General features: G+C 44.2%; 1 protein-coding gene across 2 annotated transcripts in view; it reads left to right on the plus strand.

Annotated features, from left to right (window-relative positions):
• The window catches only part of PRDM10 (PR domain containing 10), a 29,618-nt gene extending 10,911 nt beyond the window's left edge, over positions 1-18,707 (plus strand). The window contains exons 7-22 of one of the 2 annotated variants that reach the window (XM_010193424.1): positions 603-675; positions 1,324-1,441; positions 2,049-2,178; positions 4,234-4,461; positions 6,861-6,872; positions 8,722-9,069; positions 10,831-10,986; positions 11,961-12,140; positions 12,727-12,837; positions 13,650-13,850; positions 14,437-14,580; positions 15,632-15,802; positions 16,609-16,749; positions 17,361-17,529; positions 17,760-17,872; positions 18,345-18,707. In XM_010193424.1, coding sequence (XP_010191726.1) covers positions 603-675; positions 1,324-1,441; positions 2,049-2,178; positions 4,234-4,461; positions 6,861-6,872; positions 8,722-9,069; positions 10,831-10,986; positions 11,961-12,140; positions 12,727-12,837; positions 13,650-13,850; positions 14,437-14,580; positions 15,632-15,802; positions 16,609-16,749; positions 17,361-17,529; positions 17,760-17,872; positions 18,345-18,581 — 2,532 coding nt within the window. In that variant the 3' untranslated portion in view covers positions 18,582-18,707. The remainder of the gene's footprint in view (positions 1-602; positions 676-1,323; positions 1,442-2,048; positions 2,179-4,233; positions 4,462-6,860; positions 6,873-8,721; positions 9,070-10,830; positions 10,987-11,960; positions 12,141-12,726; positions 12,838-13,649; positions 13,851-14,436; positions 14,581-15,631; positions 15,803-16,608; positions 16,750-17,360; positions 17,530-17,759; positions 17,873-18,344) is intronic. The other variant, XM_010193423.1, reaches the window with a different exon arrangement.
• Positions 18,708-21,721: the final 3,014 nt, after the last annotated feature.

Consider the following 21,721-nt stretch of genomic DNA (forward strand, 5'->3'; position numbering starts at 1 on the left):
TTCATGCCTTTTTAAAATAAATTTCTTCTAAAGTTATACCACCTAAAATTAAAATTAAAAGTGAGTCCGGCTTACTGCAGCGGGGCAGCAATTTGTTTTAGGAAGCAGGACTGTGTTGCTCCAATCCTTCAGAAATTCAGAAATGTTTTAAATGAGTCTCTGTGGACAGTGCTGCCTGTTGTCTATGTAAAGAGAGCAGGAAAGAAATGTGAAATTTCCCAAGTTAGAAGCTTTTCCATTCCTCTTGTTACAACAAGTGACAGGACTCTGCTGATATCCATCCTTTACCATCATACAGCCAGGCCTACAGAGATTAATCTTACTTCCTTTAGAGCTGCTAGTAGCCATGTGTGAGATTAACATTGTTATTGGGATGCTCTACCTGAAAATGAAATGGATCTGCTTTCTGAGCAAAGCTCTCTTATTCCTCAGTGGGGGCATATTGATCTCCACAGGCTTTCTTATTGAGGAGGAAAGGAGCAATAAGAGTGAGTAGTTGAGGCGAGTGAAGTAAATGTGTTGCTTAAAACTTGTTTTCAAAGGAGTTCCCCTTAGTTCTGGTTTGCTCCAAGATGTTTTGTTACCTTGTGTTCCTGCTGCAGGTGTGGTACGCTGCCTCTTACGCAGAGTTTGTCAACCAGAAGATCCATGACATATCTGAGGAGGAAAGGAAGGGTAACTTGGGCTCTTCTGATCTCAGCTGTTGTGGTTTGATGGTGGCTGGGTGTTGTACTTCTTAATTTCAAGTATATGGCCTGCACAGTGCTCCCAAACTTCTGCTAGGTTAAGAAAAGTTCAGCCACATCTCAGTTGTATTTTTGGGACTTATTTCTACTACCTCTTTTTATGCTAGTATTGCAATAATGTAACCTTCTGCCTCAGTTTCTGGGAAGCATTAAGTTCTTACTGGAAAGAGAGATGTTTCTCTACCTGATGTCTGGTGTTGAGTCTATCATAAATCAATCTGCTTTAGACTGACAAATTTCTCTTGACCCCCATGAAGCTATGGCAGAGACACAATCCTATAGGTGCTCTTCCATATGAGGATATATTTCAAAATCTTCCTGGATCCCAAGCAGTTTATAGTCCATGGGAGTTGTCCCAGTGACCTTTTTGTCTTTCTGCGATGAGCTGTAGTCGTGCTGCAGCGCAGGGGGGATAAAAGCAAAGCTAAATGGGGCAGTGCTGGGTATTCTGCAGGCTGTCTAACCTTCGGGGGAGAAATATGGCTCAAAGAGGACAGAAAGGCTTGGGGGGGGCAATATGAGGCACTTAATTGGTGGTGACTGAAATGCAGTTATTGACATTTCCAATTGAACGTAGTTCTCAGAGAGCAAGAGAAGAACTGGCCGTGTTACGAGTGCAATCGTCGCTTCATGAGCTCGGAGCAGCTCCAGCAGCACCTCAACTCCCACGATGAGAAGCTGGACTTCTTCAGCAGGTACAGAGCTTTGGCTTTGTCTCTGTATTGCTGTGATGCTTCCCCAAGCTTGCAGAAAGGAGGGGCTTTGCCCTACAGAACAGCTTGGGTACCCCTGAGAGAACAGCTCAGCACCAGAATGTGGCACCAGGGAGGGGATTGGTGTCAGACTTTGCAGAAGAAGTAGCTTGAGGGAAAGAAATCCCTCATTTTTTGGTTTTTCACCAATAACTTTAAAAAATTGCAGAATTTCGGTGTGGTTTCCTTGTGCACTTGTTCTGTCTAGCTGAAAACGTTTTCCAGCACACCATACACTGGGGTGTTGGATGTAGGAGAGTTGCCGTGGCAGAAGGCTTGCTAGAAGCCAGTCCTCTCAGCCTCGCATTTACTGACATAAATTTTAATGTGTTCTGGACTTTGATTTCTCATAGAGCACAAAATAAATAGATAGCAGCCAGTAGCTTATTTCTTTGCTGCGAGAATTTCTTCTTTATTTACTGCAGGCTGTTGTTACCGAGTTGAATGGGTGAATAGTAATGCTGAGAAAGAATGAAAATGCATTGAAGTCAGTAGAGATTCCAAATCCATCTCTTTTTGTCTCTAATCTGGAGCACTGTGTATTCTGCAGAGCCAGAGGCCGAGGTCGTGGGCGAGGAAAGAGGAGGTTTGGACCAGGCAGACGCCCGGGACGCCCTCCCAAATTCATGCGTATGGAAGTAACCAGTGAAAATGGGGAAAAGTGTGAAGAAGGGACGCAGGTATATTTTGGAGGATGGGAAAGAGGGGGGAAAACCCCCCCAAACATGTAGGATGTAAACCCTTTATTAAAAGAATTTGGGGCACCAGTACAAATTGAGGGTGTGCTTTGGATGTATACCCAAGTAATTCTTGGTTTTCAAGCTGTGTTTCTCTGCTGGGGGAGCAGACTGCTTTCCTTCTATAAAAAAAACTGTAAAATCACTTGCATTTCTACAGCAACTTTAATCTCAAAGCACTTGGCAGCGCGATAGGTTATTGCAGCAGTTTAGCAGCATCACAGAAGTAATTTAGACAGTAAAACTGTAATGGGAATTTAGGTTTGTGTTTGTCCTTTCTGGAACGTGAGGTCAGAGCCTGCTCTCGTAACTGTTGCTGGTAGAATTAAATCAGTTTGAGCTATGATTCTTTATGATGTTTTCATATTAACAAGAGGGCCTCCTGTAGGCAGTCTTATTGCAAAACGTTCTCTTGCTTATGGCTGCTGGTTGTATTCTGCAGGGACCTAATGCGATGCATTTATTGGAGTAAAATGCTAAATCCTCTGCGATGCTGACCATGCTTAGGTTACCACCACGTCCTCTTCTGAAAGGTGCCACGAGAGATCAGTGGCTCTGTGTTATGACTTAGCTGAAAGCTGATAGTGGTAATTTTCCTTGGGCATCTGACTGGGTCATGGCTCAGTGCTGACTCGGAGGGAGGAATGTATACATTGCTGCCTACAGCTTGTTTTCTCAGCATGCAGAATTGCCCTAGACATCGCTTTAAGTGCAAACAGTTGCAAGATCACCCTCTTTGATGTGACACAAGCCAGCTTCGTTCAGACAAGTAAGCATAATGTTGTTCCCAAACTCTTTAACTGCAGAGAGACAGAGCTTACTGGGCACAGTCCTATGCTAATGTGTCTGAATGGCCTCTGGACTGGAGCATGGCCCAGAGCTACCTCACGTGTGTCCATGCCGTCGAGCAGGGCCATGATCATGTCCCAAACCTTTGGAGGTCTGCCTGCCTCGCTAATGACTACACTGATGCCTGATAACTTGAGACTTGGGATGCTGTGAGCACAGTTAAGCATCAGCAAGTGTGGAAAGCTGCCACCTAGACCAAGACTGGACTTTTGGCTGGGGTGTTGCTCTAGGAAGCAATCTATCTGGTAAACATTCGTGGTTTATAACTCCTGGCACCTCCCTGGTTTTCTTCTCCCACTCCTGCTTCTGTGCTTTGATATAACCAGCCTTGAGCTGATACGTTTATGGCACTCTGTTTCCTAGCTCGTGCTTTTAAATTTCCTTAGCTGCATCAAGTAAGAATCTGTTGTTTTTCCTCTCATAATATGAGAAGATCAATCCCAGAGGAGTTACAGGAATTTATACAGAAAGAATGTAGATTTTTGGCCTGCTCCTGCCACCCTCCCTTTTCTTTTATGCTAATGCAAAAAAGGAGGAAAACAGCTTTGTGTGATAAATAGACGTGGTGTATGCAGCTGGGTTGATGAGAGGATGCAGAGCTTGGAAACCAGCTAGCTAAACACACAGTGCGCAGGGTAATGATCTCGTTTGTCACTCTCCAGTTCAGCACTCCAGCTAGTTTGTTAGAAAGGAGGAGACACCGCATAACAACAAATGATAATGTTTCAAAATGAGAACAGTTTCAAGGAGGTGGAAAATCTCTGCTTGCCATGGTCTGCGCTTGTCGCTTTGGTTGCAGAATTTCTGATAGGTCAGCCTATGTCATCTTTGGATAAAGCAGTAACAGGGTCATGAGTGCAAAAGGACTTGCTTGGCTATTGACAGCTGGGTCATTTAAATGATCTGTGACCAATCGGACAGTGTTATGGCCAAGAAAGTCACCTACCTGCAGGGTTCTTTCCAAATGTTGTTGCTTTAGGTGGAGGTGATCTGCTGAGAGCAGAGAACAGTAGGAAGGCGTTAGTGTAGACACACTTTGTGCACGGCTTGTGATCGAGTATGTCAAATCTTATTGTATGTTGAGTATTATCAACACGTTTTTCAGTGGGTGGGGGGAATAATCACTGGTTGTATGGTTTGCGATTTCAGGACTTGCTGCATTTTTCCAGCAAGGGGCAGTTTGATGAGGCCGGCCAAGGCACACTGAACGGGCTGGAGCAGCAGGAGCAGACTCCAGTGCCTTCAGAGACACAGTCAGCACTGGAGCAGCAGGCGGAAACCCACCCGCTACAAATGCAGCCGCAGCACGAGGAGAGCGCGGTGCCTACACAGAGCACCATGACAGCGGATGACATGAGGCGAGCAAAGCGGATCAGGGTAAGCAAAGAGGATGGTGGCTCCTGTTTTCTCTCTCCCTCTCCATTTGCTGTAACCTGGAGAAAATACCAGACCTGCCTGCCAGGACCAGCTGGTCTTTCTCCCACTGTCGTATCGGTTTCCAAATCCAGAATCAAGGATCTCATTCCTAGCGATTTTCTTTGCACTGAGAGGAGGACAAATCTCACGTAAAGAACCGGTCGCTCATGAGATGCTAGTGAGAACTGGTCACCAATTGGAGCCGATTCAATTCCAGCACAGTAATTCTCCCAGAGAAAAGCAGTCCATCCGAGCTGGCAAGCAGGAGTGCTCCAAACAGCCAGCTGAATCCTGGTGCTGTGGCACAGTAATGACTTGTTCGCAGCACCATCTGTGTGTCTCAAACTCCTCTCTTGCGAATCATCGCCAAAGAGGAACCGTGACCTCAGTTTAGCTGCGCTTAGTTGGTGATGATGATGATATTTAGTGATAAAATCTCTTTTTGAGGTAGAAAACCTGCCTGTCTTTGTGGGATTAAAACCTGTGCTGAGGGCTTTCTGTACCAACAACAAATACTTTGAGCCTGAGCTTTGTGTCAACTGGGTGAGCTGTTTTTTTTTTCTTTACTATGCGTGGGAGGGAAATGAGTCAGGCAAATAATCCTTCAAGCCATGTAACTGTGAGATTGGTTTATTTGGCCTGAAATCTTTTCTTTTTCTTCCACATGTAAAATTTTGATTACAGAAGGCAACAGCTGCAATTGGGGTAAGTCTTCATTTTTAGGGGATGAGAAAGGATTAGAGAAGAGCTGAATAACTGTTCTGGTTAGGAAGATGCTGAGCCAGATTTTGCTCTCGGTTTATAGCAGAGACCAGCAGTGCTGTTACCCCACAAATGCAGCAGCCTATCTTGGAGGAAGAATTTGGCTTGGGTGCACCAAGACTGCAGAATTTTTAATGATATAAAGTATTTGTGCGCTCTGAATGAGAAATTTCTACCACTAATTTGAGAGGCAATTTCTGAAGCTACTCCTTTGTCTTGTGACTTAGCTTTAGTTCCCTGGAAACTCATTGCCAATAAAGAGGAGTTCACTACATTGATTACAACTAAGAGGAGTGCAGTGGTGGTTTAGTCCTTGGTGAGATGTTTGTATCTCCAAATCTCCCTAAATTCCATACATCTGGCAGCTCATCCTGGAGATGTTTCCAGACAGGCACTGGCAGAATGGCAGATGGATGCACCTTTCCATATTGCATCAGACTGTGAGCAATGAGAGCTTGAGATAAGGATAAACTAGCAAGTGTTATTTCTTGAGCACTGGAAAATCACAGCAAGCTCTAGCACCCTATGAGCACTCATTCAATTCACCTGTTCACAGCACCTTCTGAAAATAATACGTGCTTAAAGTTAGAAGCAAGCCAAGGTTTGGTTTTAAGATGTGTTGCACATCGTTCGCTTCCAAAGAACAGGTAGGAAGTCTTGACTTCTGATATGGTCTGGAAACCCGTGTAGCTCTGGTTCTTCCTTATTACTCATGTGGGATTTAATTTACAAAACCAGTAATTCTTTGTGAATTGCTCCAACTTTTCTAAGGTTTAAGGCAGCGATGCTCTGAGTGCTTTCATTCAAGCTGGAAGCACCGATCTGTGGTGCCCCAGGGTTTAATTCCTGACAGGATCAGTTCCTTTTTCAGCCTCTGCTTTAGAGCCTGAGGAGTTTCCTTGGAGATCAGACCTGAAATACGGCAGTCACGTCCTTAGTATTGACAAGAGGTACATCTATTATTCAAGATGCTCTTGTAACGACAATATCTGCATTTCCAAATGCTTTTTTTCTTTTTCAGTCCAGACCAGATCCTAAAATATCCCTTGTGTAGGTGACTGCTTTACTCAGAGGAAGCAACTAGAAGGGACAGGGATATGACTTGGAAAGCACAGTCACTTCCTTCGTGGTGAAGGAAATACAACTGGTTGTGTAACAAAGAGTACAAACTCCCTACTCATTCACTGTTTCACTCTTCTAATCCTTGCCCTGTTGTCATCCTGCCCTAATTATTCCCTCCTGCCAGTAGCATTTCATTCTCCCTGTGGCTCTGCCGTACGTGTTACATCGTGATTAATCAACTCTGAGAAAACATGCAAGGTCACAAAACACCTCCGAGATTATCTGTGGTCTTTATCTTTGCCCTTTAACTCCCCTTGGACAGTTATTAACTCCCAGGGTAAACCTTGAAGGCTTGCTTAATGTTTCCTGAGGCAAAAAACCTCCAAGGAGTTTTGCCTAAACAACAAGTAAACTCCAGAAGAGCAGGCCCTCGTAGTGCCCCGCAGAAGCGTGACGATTGCAGGAGTCGAGGCTTCTGTTTTAAAGTCCATTGCATAACATCGGTATTTTTCTCTCCTTCAATGCTGCCTGCTCAGCTGGAGCTGCAGGTAGGTTTGGTTTTGTTTGTTGTTTCAGTGGGTTTTTGCTGTATCTGATGAACGGTACGTAACGGCATCGCCTTCCATGTTGTCTTGTCCAGCTGCTGCTCACTGTTTCCTGATGGAGCCCACATTGTAAATTGTCCCATCTGTTCTTCCTTAAGCAACCAGTGTCCAGAATTAAGTGTTACCTGAAGAGCAATTTGTGGTGGTCTAGTTCTTTTAATTTCAACTTTAAGGTGAATATTATAGGAGTAAACTGGATGAAACGCTGTAATACCATCTTGAGGATTTGTTTAGGCAGTTGTTTTCTCCAAATCAATGTTATCAGTTAATGAGACAGCACTTAATTCTCTCTTTCTGTTTTTATAGTTGGTATTTTATCTAACCCAAGAGAAGGAAAAGGTTTCACCCTTCTGTGGCCTTTGAGATAGCAACGGGGCTGTGTTGATTTACATGGTGTAGAAATCTGGCCTGACTTACCAGTCAGGTTGCTGGGGGTTACAAATAGCAAAGCACAGTAAATGTGGAGTCAAGAACTTGAAGTACATCTCCAATTATTTGGTTTATTAGCATGTCCCTGTAGTTATGGGGAAAATTACATACCTCTGACTGTAAGAATTAGTTTTTACACAGCACATCTCTATCAGTTTGACTCAGCGTGACTTCCAGGAGATCCCTGTGTTTCCCATTGTCTGCACTGATGAAGTGGAGGACGGAGATGATGACAGCTCATGGGAGGGCTCATCTGGGGCTCCTGTATGAAAATGATAGCTTTTTTATAGCAAAACAGTTGCTCTCATGTTCCTTTTCCTGGAATGAAAGTAGAGGTTTCCCTCTGTAGTTCAGATGGTGAAAAGGATCGTTCAGGTTCACTGACTTCATCTCTAGCATAGCATTTCACACTATTCCCAGGCTGTTTCTTCATTCCAACAGAACAGCTCCCAACTTTACTTTCTGTGTCAGCTCCTGGTGCACACTTAAGGGATACGGCAAACATCAGCCCTGACATTTCCACAAGAAAAGGAAGGAGGCACTTGCAGCACCAAGAAAAGCAATGTTGAGTTTGTGTGTAATCAACTGCCCTTTGAGTAGACAACAGAATCTATCAGAGTTCCTCTTGAGTTAGCTCCAGTGTGTTTGTCCTTCATCTTTTCTGCTTCATTTTCAAGCTCTCCCACGTAATAGATACTAAACATAAGACAAGCAAATTGCTCACAAGTTTCTTTCAAGTTTTCAGCTTGTAAACCTGCCATTCTGCCCCTGCTCTCATGGTTTGAAACTCTATTTCTAATAACAAAAAAGTTGAATGTCTGTTCCACCAGAAGCCTTCTGGGCAAGGCTAAACCACTGCTGCACATCTCTGTGGTGATCTTTGGTGCAGAAGCTGATTTTGTAGAGGGCTCTGGAATTTCATAAGCCCTGCTTCTGTGTGGGAAAAGATGGGGCATTAGCTTGCCCTGCCTCTGTATGGTGGCTGAATGTTTGACGCAGTCCCCAAAAATCAGCTGGATTCGCGGCCTTTCTCAGGCCCGGGTCTGGACTTCAGAGAGGATTTAGTTTTATTTGACAGAAAAGTGCCATGCTATAGACAAAGATTAGCTAAACCAACAGAAAACGGGGACTGGAGAGGAAACTCCTGCACTGTGTTCTCCTAACTCTGTCACTTGAGGTATTTCTCTTAACTTCTGCCTGTCACAGCCTCCCCTCCTGTAAAATGGAAACAGTATCTAACACACAAGCATTTATTTGAGGTTTAGGTTCTCTAAATATCTGGCATATTTAATCTAGGAAATATTTGGATGTGGAATCTATAGGTAACAAGAAAAGCTGATGGTCTCTTCGTTGTCTCTTGCAGAATGCAGCTCTTCAGCACCTGTTCATACGGAAATCCTTTCGCCCCTTCAAATGCCTCCAATGCGGGAAGGCTTTCCGCGAAAAGGACAAACTGGACCAGCACCTGCGCTTCCACGGCCGGGAAGGGAACTGCCCTTTGACTTGTGACATCTGCAACAAGGGCTTCATCAACAGCGGGGCTCTCGAGAGCCACATGAAGTTCCACATGGACCAGAAAACCTATTCCTGCATTTTCTGTCCCGAGTCCTTCGACCGCTTGGATCTGCTTAAAGACCACGTGGCCATCCACGTCAATGACGGTTACTTCACCTGTCCTACCTGCAAGAAACGCTTTCCAGACTTTATCCAGGTGAGATGCTGTACTGATTTGAAGCACTGCCTTCTGGGCCTCTTGCAAGCACTCTCTTCATGAATTTTTCAGTACTGATCTTGTGTAATGCTGCGTGTTGATTCATTCTCACATAATAGAGGTCTGTGTCAGTCAGAAATTAAAACGGAAGAGTGACCAAGCATTGCTAGATCTTTGAAGTGCTGTTTCTGCTAAATCATCAGGTATGGTACTTCAACCTGGCATTAGAAGGCACTGCACTGTGGGAGGGGTGGTCCCTTATTCCCACAAAGCAGAGGTCCTGACTACTTTCGGTCAGTGCAGATCCATGCCACAAAAGGAATTGTCTTTTACTGTATGCAGCTTGGACTTGGGTAAACCTTGTCCTTTTGTTGTTAAAACTCTGAACCAAAAAACGTTGTGGTTTTACCTGGTATAAATATCTTCTAATTCCTTGACTGCTTTTGTCAGGGTAATTCGTTTGGACACCTTGCAGAAACGCCTCACCAGATCAGGACACTCCGCTTCCTGACTTCCCCCCAGGCTTCAGCTGGGTACTTTATTGCTCCTGTTCTCTGCACACTGCTTAGGAGAGGTTGCACAGGAGTAGTGAGTAATGTGACTGCTTTATGCAGTGTGCAGAGCCATTGGAGAAGATCCTTAATAGAATTTAAGGATGCTATTTCGATATTCAGTGAGAAGAAGCTGAGATGTACCATGTGCATATTCATTACCCTTCATAGGAACAGAGAGTCTTGCTGAGCTGCCTGACTTAAACTGGATTTCTACATTTCAATTTCAGTCAAGTAATAGGGACTGATAGACTATCCCACAGGCTAAAGAGGAAAGGATGGAGAAAAGTGATTTACTAATGTAATTCCATCCTGGCAAAACCCCTCTGTCTTCTGCCAGTGTTGAACAAGGAGAAATGTTGATGGTTCAGAAATGCTGTACTGCAACCTAATTCCCCATAAACTGATCGAGTCAGAAGGAGGTCCCACAGGTTTTTTTTTTTCCCCAGCTATTCAGCTCTATTTCAGAATTAAAAGATGGTATTTTTTATTTGGTGCTATGTGGCTAATTAAGTCTAATCACCATAGATTGCTGCCTACTTAAATACTTTTATGTGGAACAGCTCAGGATACTGAGTTGTTCCATGTATGATCAGTATTAGGAGATGGTAGAGATTTAATTAGAGATTCATTTGTTGAGTAGTGCTTGGATTTCAAATGTCAAACATCATTAGATGCTTTATGGGGAGGGGGAACCCCAGTAGGTGCTTGAAGAGGTCAAGGATAGTACCAAAGTATGCAAAAGTACTTGCCATTCAGGAATGGTGTGCAAAGGCTCTTCTGTCCTAAGTTTTGGGGTTATTTTGCCAATTGTAATTGCAAGCTCACTCTCTGATGGGAAGGAATTAGTCCCTGGGTTTAGATTTCTTACAAATGAAGTAAAAATAATGAACCTCAGATGAACGTCTTCACTGGAGGATGATTCGGTAAAATGGGTACATCATGGGGTTTTGCCCATTAAGTGCCCAACTGTGCAGTAGCTGCTGCCTTCACAAATCAGTCCTGGGGAAATCAAATCATCCACCCAGACGCATAATAAAGATGTTATGACTTCATGGAAACTATTGCCAAGATATCAACTGCTGCGATAAAATACTTTATAAACCAAAGCAGATTAGAGAGTCTTAACCTTGTTCCTAGACTGCTTTACCACACACTCTTCTCCTTTTGAATAAATTTTGAGTGTATTTTCTGTGCTCTGCAATTCTAGGTCAAGAAACACGTCCGCAGTTTCCATTCAGAAAAGATTTACCAGTGTACGGAGTGCGACAAGGCTTTCTGCCGCCCTGACAAGCTGCGGCTCCATATGTTGCGACACTCGGACCGCAAAGACTTCCTGTGCTCCACGTGTGGCAAGCAGTTCAAGGTGAGATGACTCCTGACTGGATCATTCCTGATACAGGAGGAGAGCACCATTCTTTACCTTCCTTCAAGTAGATAAGCTCATCTTCTCAAAGGTGGAAGAAACAAGTGTGTAAATGTGCTGGACTTGCCTGCAAGTTGCATGCACTGCTCTGTGTCATGTGTGATCTATTAATTTCTGGATGAGGGACATGCTCTGCTGTAACAGGATGTCTCAGCTATCAGATATTATTTCCAATAATGTAATAGCAAAGGAAGTTTTCATCTGCTCATTAAGAACTGGGTCAGTATACATCTCAATTGCCAGGTTGTGGTGTTTTTATCAGTTTAGTTAAGAAAACATCTTACTGATACCAGTGGATTAATAATGTTCCTGGTCTAGGTGCCTGTGTCTGCACATGACATCCAGTGTCTTTCCAGATCCTTCCAGCACAGATGGAGCAAACTGAGCCGGTGTGGTGGCAGCAGCCTGCTCCTTGTCACTTCATTTCTTATGGGATACTGAAGGACTGAACAATTTGGGGTGAAAAAGCACATTCTAGACTGTGTGTGTCCAGAGAGGCTGGACTGTATCTGGGCAGTAGGCTCAGTACTGCTGTAGGACACGAGGCCCTCCTCAGTTGAGGGCATTATTTGATATGAGTTTCCAGCTGTACAGAGATAAGTAGTAATATTTTAGGTAAATTCCAAGAAAAGACAGCATGGAGGGGTTAATTTTCACTGTGGCTGCTAAACTAGCATTAGTTTAGCTCCTGCTTTTGTGGCTGAGCAACCTCAGCTTGGCTTGAAGGATGAATCTAAGCCCAAAGGGGCCCTGTTGAGCTGTCCCAACACAAAACATACGACTGTACCTCATGGCACTACTAGAGAGGAAAAGACTGAGATCTCTGAATAACTTCAATTGTGGCTCTTCCTTGTAACAGGTAGTAAGGCAGTAAGCGGTGCTGATATCTTTCTCCTCGATTGCTCTTTCCCCAGAGGAAAGACAAACTGCGGGAGCACATGCAGAGGATGCACAACCCAGAGAGGGAGGCCAAGAAAGCCGATCGAATCAGCCGCTCCAAAACGTTCAAGCCTCGGATAGCATCCACTGACTACGAGAGCTTCATGTTCAAATGCCGGCTCTGTATGATGGGTTTCCGCCGGAGGGGGATGTTGGTGAGTGTCTGTGTGCTCCAGGTTCTCTTACAACTGCTGTGCTCAATTTGGATGACTAGTTAAGGAATAAAGAGGGGTTATCAGTTGGAACACAAGAAGGCTGTGAATCTGGGAGTTCAGTGCTTACTGCCTCAGTTCTCTTGCCTTTCCTATTCTTGTTGCCTTTCGCCCTTCTTGAGGGGCCTCTCCTGGCCATGCCCTGTAACTGCCGCTGTGTACAGGGTGTTACGTAGCAAGAGGTTTTATTTGCAGATATTTTACAAGGGTTGTGCTGTCTGCTAGCAAAGGCCTCCCTGGGCAGAGGTCCTTTACATTACCTCATTCTCAGCTGCAAGAGAGTTCTGGCAAGCTATTTTAACCCTTCCTATCTTATTTTGATGAGAGAAACTGTAAGTAAGATGTAGTAAGACCATATTTAGTTGACTGCAAATGCACGATAACCCTTGCAGCAGCAAATGCTTCTGGTGCTGCTGGTTAGCATCATTTGAGTTTTGGCTTGGGTGTTATCTGTGTGTAGAAGAAGCAGCGATTGCTTGACATCCTTCTGTAATATTCTCTCTTGTTCTCTTTGTTTCTTTCTCCTAAGGTGAATCATTTATCAAAGAGACATCCAGACATGAAAATAGAAGAGGTGCCAGAGCTCACGCTGCCCATCATCAAACCCAACAGAGATTACTTCTGTCAGTACTGTGATAAGGTGTGTAAGGAAGTCACCCCTTGGAGGGTAGCTCAGTCCTAGGCCTGCGTGCAACCAATTTGTCTCAGCATAGAGACATCTGGCAGGGTTTGTAGCTTTTTTTGAGGTGTTTGCCAGCAACATTTCTGCAGTGCTATCCAAAAGAAACAAAGATGAAATGCACTTGAGCCAAGGCAGCTGAATGCTAATTGAAAACTGCAGTTCTCCTTTTCTGCTGTCTCTGGAGTTGGTAAAACTTAAATGCTGTGATCCAGCAAGCAGTCACCCACCAGCAGTCCTGTATCACTTTTTGCAATCCAGAACCAAGTATCCTATCTATCTGTAATTCCTGAACACCAATTTATTTTGGTTTCTGTATCACTTCTAAAAGTCAGTCTTTAACTCCTTTTATTTTAAGCTTGCTGACTTAGTCACATGCCTGTAGTTCCCAGTGGTCAGTGGAGCCTGAAGCTTCTTCTGTGCTGCCTCTGGATTCCTCTCCTTACTCCTGCTTCTTGCTTTTTATGCATGGGGGCCTTTACCAGGGAGCGTATTTTGACTGACTGTTCTCATCCTCAGTACATTCTTTGGTGATGCCTCCTTCCATTTCTTTAAAGGGAAAGAAATGGGTGGTTTTAAATGATATTACAGAATATTTGTTTGTTGATATGTCTAAAAAGAATTTAAAAACCTGTTGATTGCTGAAGGCTATTAAAACCACTTGATGTGAGAGTGGAGGCGTCAACCCTCGTGACAAATTAAAATCTGACAAATTACAACTTCGGTTTGGCATCAGGATCACGCCATCTTAATTCCACATCTTTACCCTGCAGGTGTACAAGAGCGCCAGTAAGCGCAAAGCACACATCCTGAAGAACCACCCAGGTGCTGAGCTACCTCCAAGCATCCGGAAATTGCGCCCTGCAGGCCCGGGAGAGCCAGATCCCATGCTGAGCACCCACACCCAGCTGACAGGCACCATCGCCACCCCTCCGGTCTGCTGTCCTCACTGCTCCAAGCAGTACAGCAGTAAGGTACAGGGGTTGTCTCAGCCTCAGAAGACATCTCCCTGGGGATGTTCCTTCACCATGGTGTCTGTCATCTGTCAGTCTGCAAGCAGAACTCTTTTATTCTGAGTCAGAGCAGTGGTTTCATGCTGTGTGCTGACAATACAGGCACAGCCTGCTCATTTTATGGGGAAAAGGTTCCCTAAATAGAGGGTTTGAGCATGAAAGAAGAAATGGAAATGTTATCAGAGTGCAGTCACAAGCAGAAAAGCTTGGAAACTGCTGACTGAGAGTGACAAGGGAAAGCAGTAGGGAAGCAAAACGCAGAGAAGGTGACCTCTAGAAAAGTTTCCCAAAATATTTGGCTGTGTTGGGGTAGAAAGCTTATGGGCTGTGACTTAGGGTGATATTTCAGTATCAGATAGCTCTAATCAGCAGCAACTTTGTGATCTGTGTTTCCCTCTTGGTGACCAGAGCATCCCGTAGTGTGAATCTTGATGCTGCCATACTGAGGGAAACCTACAAGCTGCAATCTGCAGGGCTGTTTGATTTCAGTTGGCCCAAAGCAGAGTTACTGTCCATCTTCCTAATACTCTTCTGCATCTCTCTGCAGACAAAGATGGTACAGCACATTCGCAAGAAGCACCCGGAGTTTGCTCAGCTCCCGAACACGATCCACGCGCCGCTGGCGACAGCCGTCATCAGTTCCACTCCTGCTGTTCTGACCACCGACAGCACCACTGGAGAGACGGTTGTGGTAAGGGTTCAGGATGTGTTAGATCAGGCCTGTGGAGGGAAACAAACAGAGCAGAAGCCCTCTGGTATCGTGGTCTTAGCACTTATTTGACAGATATTATTTTAAAGCATCTGAGACAGGAGAGATCGCTTCTGTTTCTGTGTTGTAGTTTTACTGTGCCAGGAATTATGCATTTCTGGATCTCTAAGACTTTGTCTCTTTTCCTGCTCCATTCCCTTCTTTCCTTCAGACCCATGTGCTGCTGATTCCACACACTAATTCCACAGATGTGTTATTAACTCGGGAATACCTTGGGTATTTTCACTGGGGCTGTTCTCCTGAGGCGCTTGCAGCTCTTGGGATCAAGAGGATGAGTTTAATGATGGCTGGGGACTGGATCAGACTGTTCAGAGGAGTCAAAATCTTTCTGTACTCCTTTAGACAGTGCAGAACTGATAGATATGATCCTCCAGTGGCTCATCTCTGCACTGTTAGTACATCAGTTGCTACAGAAGTGAATGCTGACACTAGCAAAACAGTCCTGTGTCTTTTTGTGGTGCTGGGATGCTGCATAGCTTTAAAAATCATATTAACCACAGTTTAAAACTTCCTGTTTGAAACTGGATAAAAGACTGTTTTGCTTGAAAATGGGTTCATAAACCTGATTAGTTAAGTCCTAAATGTCTTTACACTCTTCAGAAATACTGTTGTCAAGAAAAGTATCGCTCTGGCAGATGAGGGGGACGGGCAGAATATGTCTGAGAAGCACTTTTTGACTTGGAAATTAAGTCAGCTCTTGAAAAATAGAGAATTTTTGTTGTCTAATAGTATACATATTTTAGTTATTGTATGTTAAGTTAGCCCTTAATGGTCCTGACTAGCATTTAGACAGAAGAGAGTAATTTTAGTGGATGATCCCTGGTGATTGCTTGACCCCATCCTCTGTACAGATTAAGCTCTGGTAAATAACTAGGCCTAATGGTCTAACTGTAGACTCAGTATGAGAGACCTAAAAAGTGCTCAATCCAGTGGATAATACGTGATGATGATCTGTATCTCTCTCCTTGCTCAGACAACAGATTTACTGACACAGGCGATGACAGAGATATCCCAGACCCTCACGACAGACTATCGAACCCCCCAGGGAGATTACCAGCGAATCCAGTACATCCCCGTGTCTCAGTCCACAACTGGCTTGCAGCAGCCTCAGCACATACAGCTGCAGGTTGTTCAAGTGGCCCAGGTGAGTAACTTTTTGGTGGATTTGATGTATTTTTCATCCCTCCATCCTAAACTTGTGCTTCCTTGGGGCTGCAGTGCTGGGAAGCTTAAGGAGTAGTTACAAAAAGTGGGGCAAAGTATTTTTTACAGATAAATTGATTGATAACGCATGGGGTTTCCATCATAAGCACTGTGTACTGGGCATAAATAGTCCTGCCAGTCTCAGCTTGCTGGAGATGTATCAACACAGTCCTAATTTAGTTCTACCCATCTGGGCACCTTTGCATAAGTGTGCTCCAGGAAGGCTTTTCCAGCAACTGCAAAAGTGGGTCAGTGGGTGACCCGTTTTTGCAGTTGAGAAGATTGATTTGTACTTCCTTCTTCTCAGTGAGCTAGAGCCAGAATTTGGGAGTACAGAAAGCGTTTGCTTTTCCCCTTCATATCATCTATTAGAATATTCATTCTCTGTGACACTCAACAGCCTCCTAAAAATAAAACCAGAGTGTAACTGGAGTAACTGAGCTGTGGAAAATAACTTGGGCAGCTGTATGAAACCACCGTAGCCTTGTGATCTGTTATCCACTGGGTGAAGCTGCAACTACCGTGTGTGTGTATTTGAATCTGAAATTCCATGTTCTCACTTTGCAATGAGGTTATGAATTTGGTTAATAAAGGCCTAAAGTGCAAAGAGGGGTAAACACAGGCTCAAAAAGGAGTGCTCCATGGCCTCACTAAGACTCACACCTCATTTGTATCACAGAAGACGTTTACATGGCTGCTTCTGCAAAGAATCTGAAGTATATACCTCTGCTTTGACTATTTTTCCAGGCTACCTCACCTCACCAGTCCCAGCACTCAACAGTGGACGTTGGGCAGCTTCACGACCCCCAGACGTACACCCAGCACGCCATCCAGGTGCAGCACATCCAGGTCACGGAGCCATCGCCAGCAACTCAGTCGTCATCGCAGGTAATTCACTCTTCTCTTGCAGGAAATGTTTTTCCCTACCGGTCTGCTCTGCTGGATGCAGAGAGAGTGAGTCTTTTCTATGCCATTTAAAGGACCACACATGAAATGAGTATCACATTAACATCTCTGAGATCAAAAAGATGTTCCTAGGGTGTATGGGGGTGTTCTGTTGTGTGTTTGTTTGTGTTCCTAACAGCATATACAAGGGGGAACTAAATGGCTGGGAACAGACAAATTTGCAGCTTAAAGTTAGCCAAGGGTAGGATATAAATGGAACTGACATTCCTCAAATATGTGAAGTTCAGCTCTTCATGCATTTGGGTAGTGTTTAACCTCTCATCATAGTTCTCTGTTGCAGATTTGCTATGTGCCCTTTGGCAAGCAACATCTCTATTTGAGTTTCCCTGACCTCTGCTTAGTAACCACAAAGAAAAGCAAGCTGGGAGAAAGGGAGGGGAGCTTTGCAGTTCTTTAGCTTGATATTTTACAGAAAATACCTGTGGTGACTCCCTGTGGTGGTTTCCCTTAAGAAGGAATGTTTGTAGCAGTGTGGATGTATACAATTCTTAGTACACTGAGAGCATTTAATCTCCTTGGTTTTGTTTTCCTAGGTTGGGGGTCAGCCTTTGAGTCCCTCCTCACAACAACCACAGCAGGAGCTCAGCCCCTCGCAGATGCAGACAACTACACCGACACCAAACCAAGCCCTCCAGCAGCAGCAAGGATCTTCAGTCCAGCACACCTATCTTCCCAGCACGTGGAACTCCTTTCGGAGCTATTGTAAGTGGCAGCAGTAGCTCTTGCTTATAGTTTGGCTAGCATGTGGGACTAATATGTGCTCTGTTCCTCCAGTTAGCAAATGGGATCGTATTTTCAGAGCTCATTAAGCTTTGTGATTAGTATTTGTAGAGATCTAAGATGATAAACAGTTCCATCTACATAAGAGTTATCATTCAAGGTGGTCTTCGAGTTTGACTAAAGGTCTTGATTCTTCAATTTCTATTTTTCAGCATCTGAGATCCAGATGATGACCATTCCCCAAGGCCAGTACGTGATCACGGAGACCGCTGTAGGTACACCTGTCACCACTGTCAACACAGGACAAGTGAAAGCAGTTACTCAGGTAAGGAAAATAATCATGGAGGGATGTTTTTAATGCAGAATAATTCAGTTTGAGTTTTTGAATGCCAAAATGATGACTGGGGCACAGAAAGCAATGAATAATGGTGTGCCTAAAGAGGGTCTCGAGTGTGTAGTGTAAAAGGGCTTTCTGTTGAGTACGATGCTGGGCAGAATCTATAGCCAGAACAGCTAAGAAATTATATGATGTGTTGTGTCAGAAGCTAAGGAGAAGTCCTATTGGTCAAGCCCAGTAATGTTATAAACTTTAGGTTACAAAATTTAATTTGTAGTGAGGGGTTAAACAACAAAGCTTATGTTGCTCTCAAACTTAAATATGACTTGATTTCAAAATTCCTTGTTTCTGCCAAAAGATCTTCCAGCACAGCAACAGGAGAGCGACAGACTATTAGGACAGAAAAGTTACAGAAGATGCAACAATGACTACTTTTTTTTGTTTAATATTCCCCATGCAGACTCACTATGTGATATCTGAAGGCCAGTCTGATCTGGATGTCAAACAAACCTCTTCGCTCCCCAGCGAGGTGCAGGTTGGTGTTTCCCAGCCGCCAGCCCACACGGAGACTTTGGAATCACAGACAAGCAGTCAGCAGCAAACCACCCAGTACATCATCACTACAACCACCAACGGGAACGGCGGCAGCGAGGTGCACATCACCAAACCGAGAACTTTCTCAACAGAACACGAATGAAGAAACCTCCTGGTGTCACTTGCTTGTACTCGTCACCTCCCCCCAAAGCCCAGATATGGGTATCCTGGAGCTCGATATATTTAAGGTATACTCTCACTTAACTTCAACTAAAATCTTGGAGCTCTTGTTAATGCTTTAAGAGGGTTTAAGTCCTCGGTGACCATGAAGAAGTACCCTCAAAATCCTTCTGGGATGCCAATTTATGCAGCTTTTATCAAAAAGGACAAGAGGAGAAGTGAAACCTCTGCTTGACTTGAACTTTCTTGTTTGGCATGTCTGCTGATCCATATCTTTCTTTTTTTGGAAGTGTCTCCAGTAAACAACTTTTTATTTCAATTGTATGGGGAAAAAGCTCGCTTAACTGAAGGCAAACTGGCAGATGCTGTTGTGTGTATAGTTTTTAATGGGAGCCGTTGAGCAGGAGGACATCAAGTACGTTGCCAGGATATGGCAGAACTGCTTCTCTGTGTCTTTGTTTCAGCAGCCAAGGTGAAAGGGAAGATACCAGCTCAAGGTGAGCAGACTGCCTGGAGATAAATAAAACAGCAGCAGCAAAGCAGTGGCTCCTCGCGTACGTGTGCAGGGACAGATACTACAATGAAACTGTGAAGATGTGCCGAAAAGCAGTCCATTAAATTATTATTTTTCAACCCTCGAACTGTTTACATGCTGCCCTGCCCTGTTTTACCAAGCAGTTCCAGAAAGAAAGGAAAAGTGCAGTCTTACACCTGTGTTTGGAAGAATCTGACTGATACAGTAGCACGTAAGGGTGGTACCGTGCCACTCTTGGCTCTTTTTCTCTCCAGTATTTGCAGGGAAAATGACCTTTTTGTCTGTAAATGAAAAAAAAGGCTCAGCTTAGCCTGCATGGCTTCTGCTGTCACCTAAAGATAGTGGTGCCGGGAGAAAATGAGGGTACAGGAGCACACCCCTGAAGATGCAGGGTCGTTGTCTCTGATACCACCTCACAGTGGACCTTTTGTTCCCCTTGAAGACTGGAGGGAGAGTTGGTTACACTGATTTTTCCAAACACTTGGTAATGCACTGTAATTCCTTCAGACATTTCCATGAAATGGACTCAGGAAGCAGATGAGAAATGTGCTCATGGACCACTGTTGATGGGACACAAAGCCATCTGGGAGGGTTGCCTGCTTTGGTAGACCTGGTCTGTGTACAAAAGTCATGTTTAGGGACCAGGAGAAAAAGGGGAAGAGAAGGTTTCTCTTTTAAAACAGTGTATTTTTGGTTTTTTCCTTACATAATTCTCCTTCACAGGTCTTGTTGGTTATTTAATGTGTTGCAAGAATAGGACTTCAGCTCCAGTGACTCCTGATGGGATATACTGTGTATGTCTAAACCTCCTTTCACCACCTGAAAACTCACCCCAGAACGTCTGTGTGTAACAGGATACATTTATTTATTTAAAAAAAAAAGGCAAAGAAGGATGTCTTGTCTTAATGGTCCTTGCGATTGAAGAACCAAGGGAGGTTTATTGATTTATTTTCTCTTGTGCTGCATTGAGAGGGAATATTGGACTCTTTTCCATAAATTCTCCCACGGATTTATATGAGGATTACCCGTGTGAGTCAGCACTACAGATATTCACAGCTTGTGGTGTGAAAGTCTCCCTTAGACATGAAAGAGCTTCACACTCAGACCGGGCCAGAGGAAGCCTTGTAGTAGGTATTGCTTTGGTAATTAAAATAGCTGTTAATGTGGTGTGGAAATAAGGGCTGTGCGCGATGAGATAAATGAGACTGGAAACACTGGCAAGCTCAGAGCTCTTTTGAAGTAGCTTTGAAGTGAGTTGGCAAAATGCAGATTAACTTATGCTTGGGGTTTCGCTTCTCTTGTGCTGCTGGGGGGCATTAACGAGATTGGTAAAGTTAACAAGGACCAGAGCTCCCATTTAGTCAAGCGCAGTGCTGAGTGTTTTTAAATTCGGTGGATTTTGGAGCCCATCGATTTTTAGCAGCGTGGCCAAGTGGCTGTGAGTCACACTAATTCGCCTGAAGGTTTGAATTGCAATGTTGAGCATTGTGATGTTTGTGTGGGAGAAGAGAAGGGAGATCTTGGCTTGGCTTTCCTCAGGTTGCTAGATGGTTTAATAACGAGTTAAAAAAATGGTATGAGTAATAGGAAAAGAAGAGTCTTGGAAATGGGTATTGCAGGTGGATGCTGCCCTACAGGAGAAAATTTAAAGTCTTAAAATGTCTATAATGGTTATAAACAAACATCAAATTTGTTCCCTTTAATGGTGTTACTGGTGTGGGATTTAAAAAAATCTTTGGCTCTGTTCAGCTTTCCTAGAAAGGCTCACAAAATGGGCACGATGGTACCAGTTATTTAAAGCTGGAAATTACAAGGTGTTCCAGAAAACAACTTGAACACCAGCTGCTTTGAACTCGAATCTTCCTTCTCAAAGCTGCTTCTCTGTGCCGCAGCAACAGCAGCATACTTGGGACCTATATGAAGTGATTCACAGTGCCCCAGGTTAAATACCTTGTGAAAGCAGCATCCCTGGATATGAAGCATCATGAATTTTTCCTCCTACGTAAGGAACTACAGTGACTGCACAGATGATTTTAGAAAGATGACAACAAAAAAACCCAAAACATGAGTTTGCATGGCTTTCTTTTGAATTTCTGCAGTGCAGAAGGTACAGGATTGATTGTTTCTAAACCACAGCACCCCTTCAGCGATGTCTCGTAGGAGCTTAACACTGGAGCACTCTCGGTTGGCATAGCAGCAGGCTCCTCTGAGGCCCAATGCTGTTGCTTGTGGCTATTTTGGGTCCGGTTCTGTATTTTCCTGGAAAGAAAGAAAATAAACCAAACAAGCAGCACTCTATATTTGCACCTCTTGGACTGCTTGAGCTGTTTGGCTCTGCCCCCTCTTATTTAACTGTGTATGTTTGTTGTACATTCAGTGACTGTTCCTGTGTCCATAGTCTTGTGCAACCTGGCAGGTGTAAAAACAACTCGAAAATTAATAAACTTTTTTTTTTTATAAAAACAACCAAACCCTTCTCTTGACTTGTCTGCTCACTGTGCTTTCTCACGCGGCTTTGCCGTCGTTTGTCGCCAAGGGCTCGGTCGCGACAAGGAGGAAACCTCGTCCCCCCTCTCCGCCGCCTTCCT

Source organism: Mesitornis unicolor, unplaced genomic scaffold, assembly GCF_000695765.1.
Source record: "Mesitornis unicolor isolate BGI_N332 unplaced genomic scaffold, ASM69576v1 scaffold12631, whole genome shotgun sequence".
Taxonomy (NCBI): domain Eukaryota; kingdom Metazoa; phylum Chordata; class Aves; order Mesitornithiformes; family Mesitornithidae; genus Mesitornis; species Mesitornis unicolor.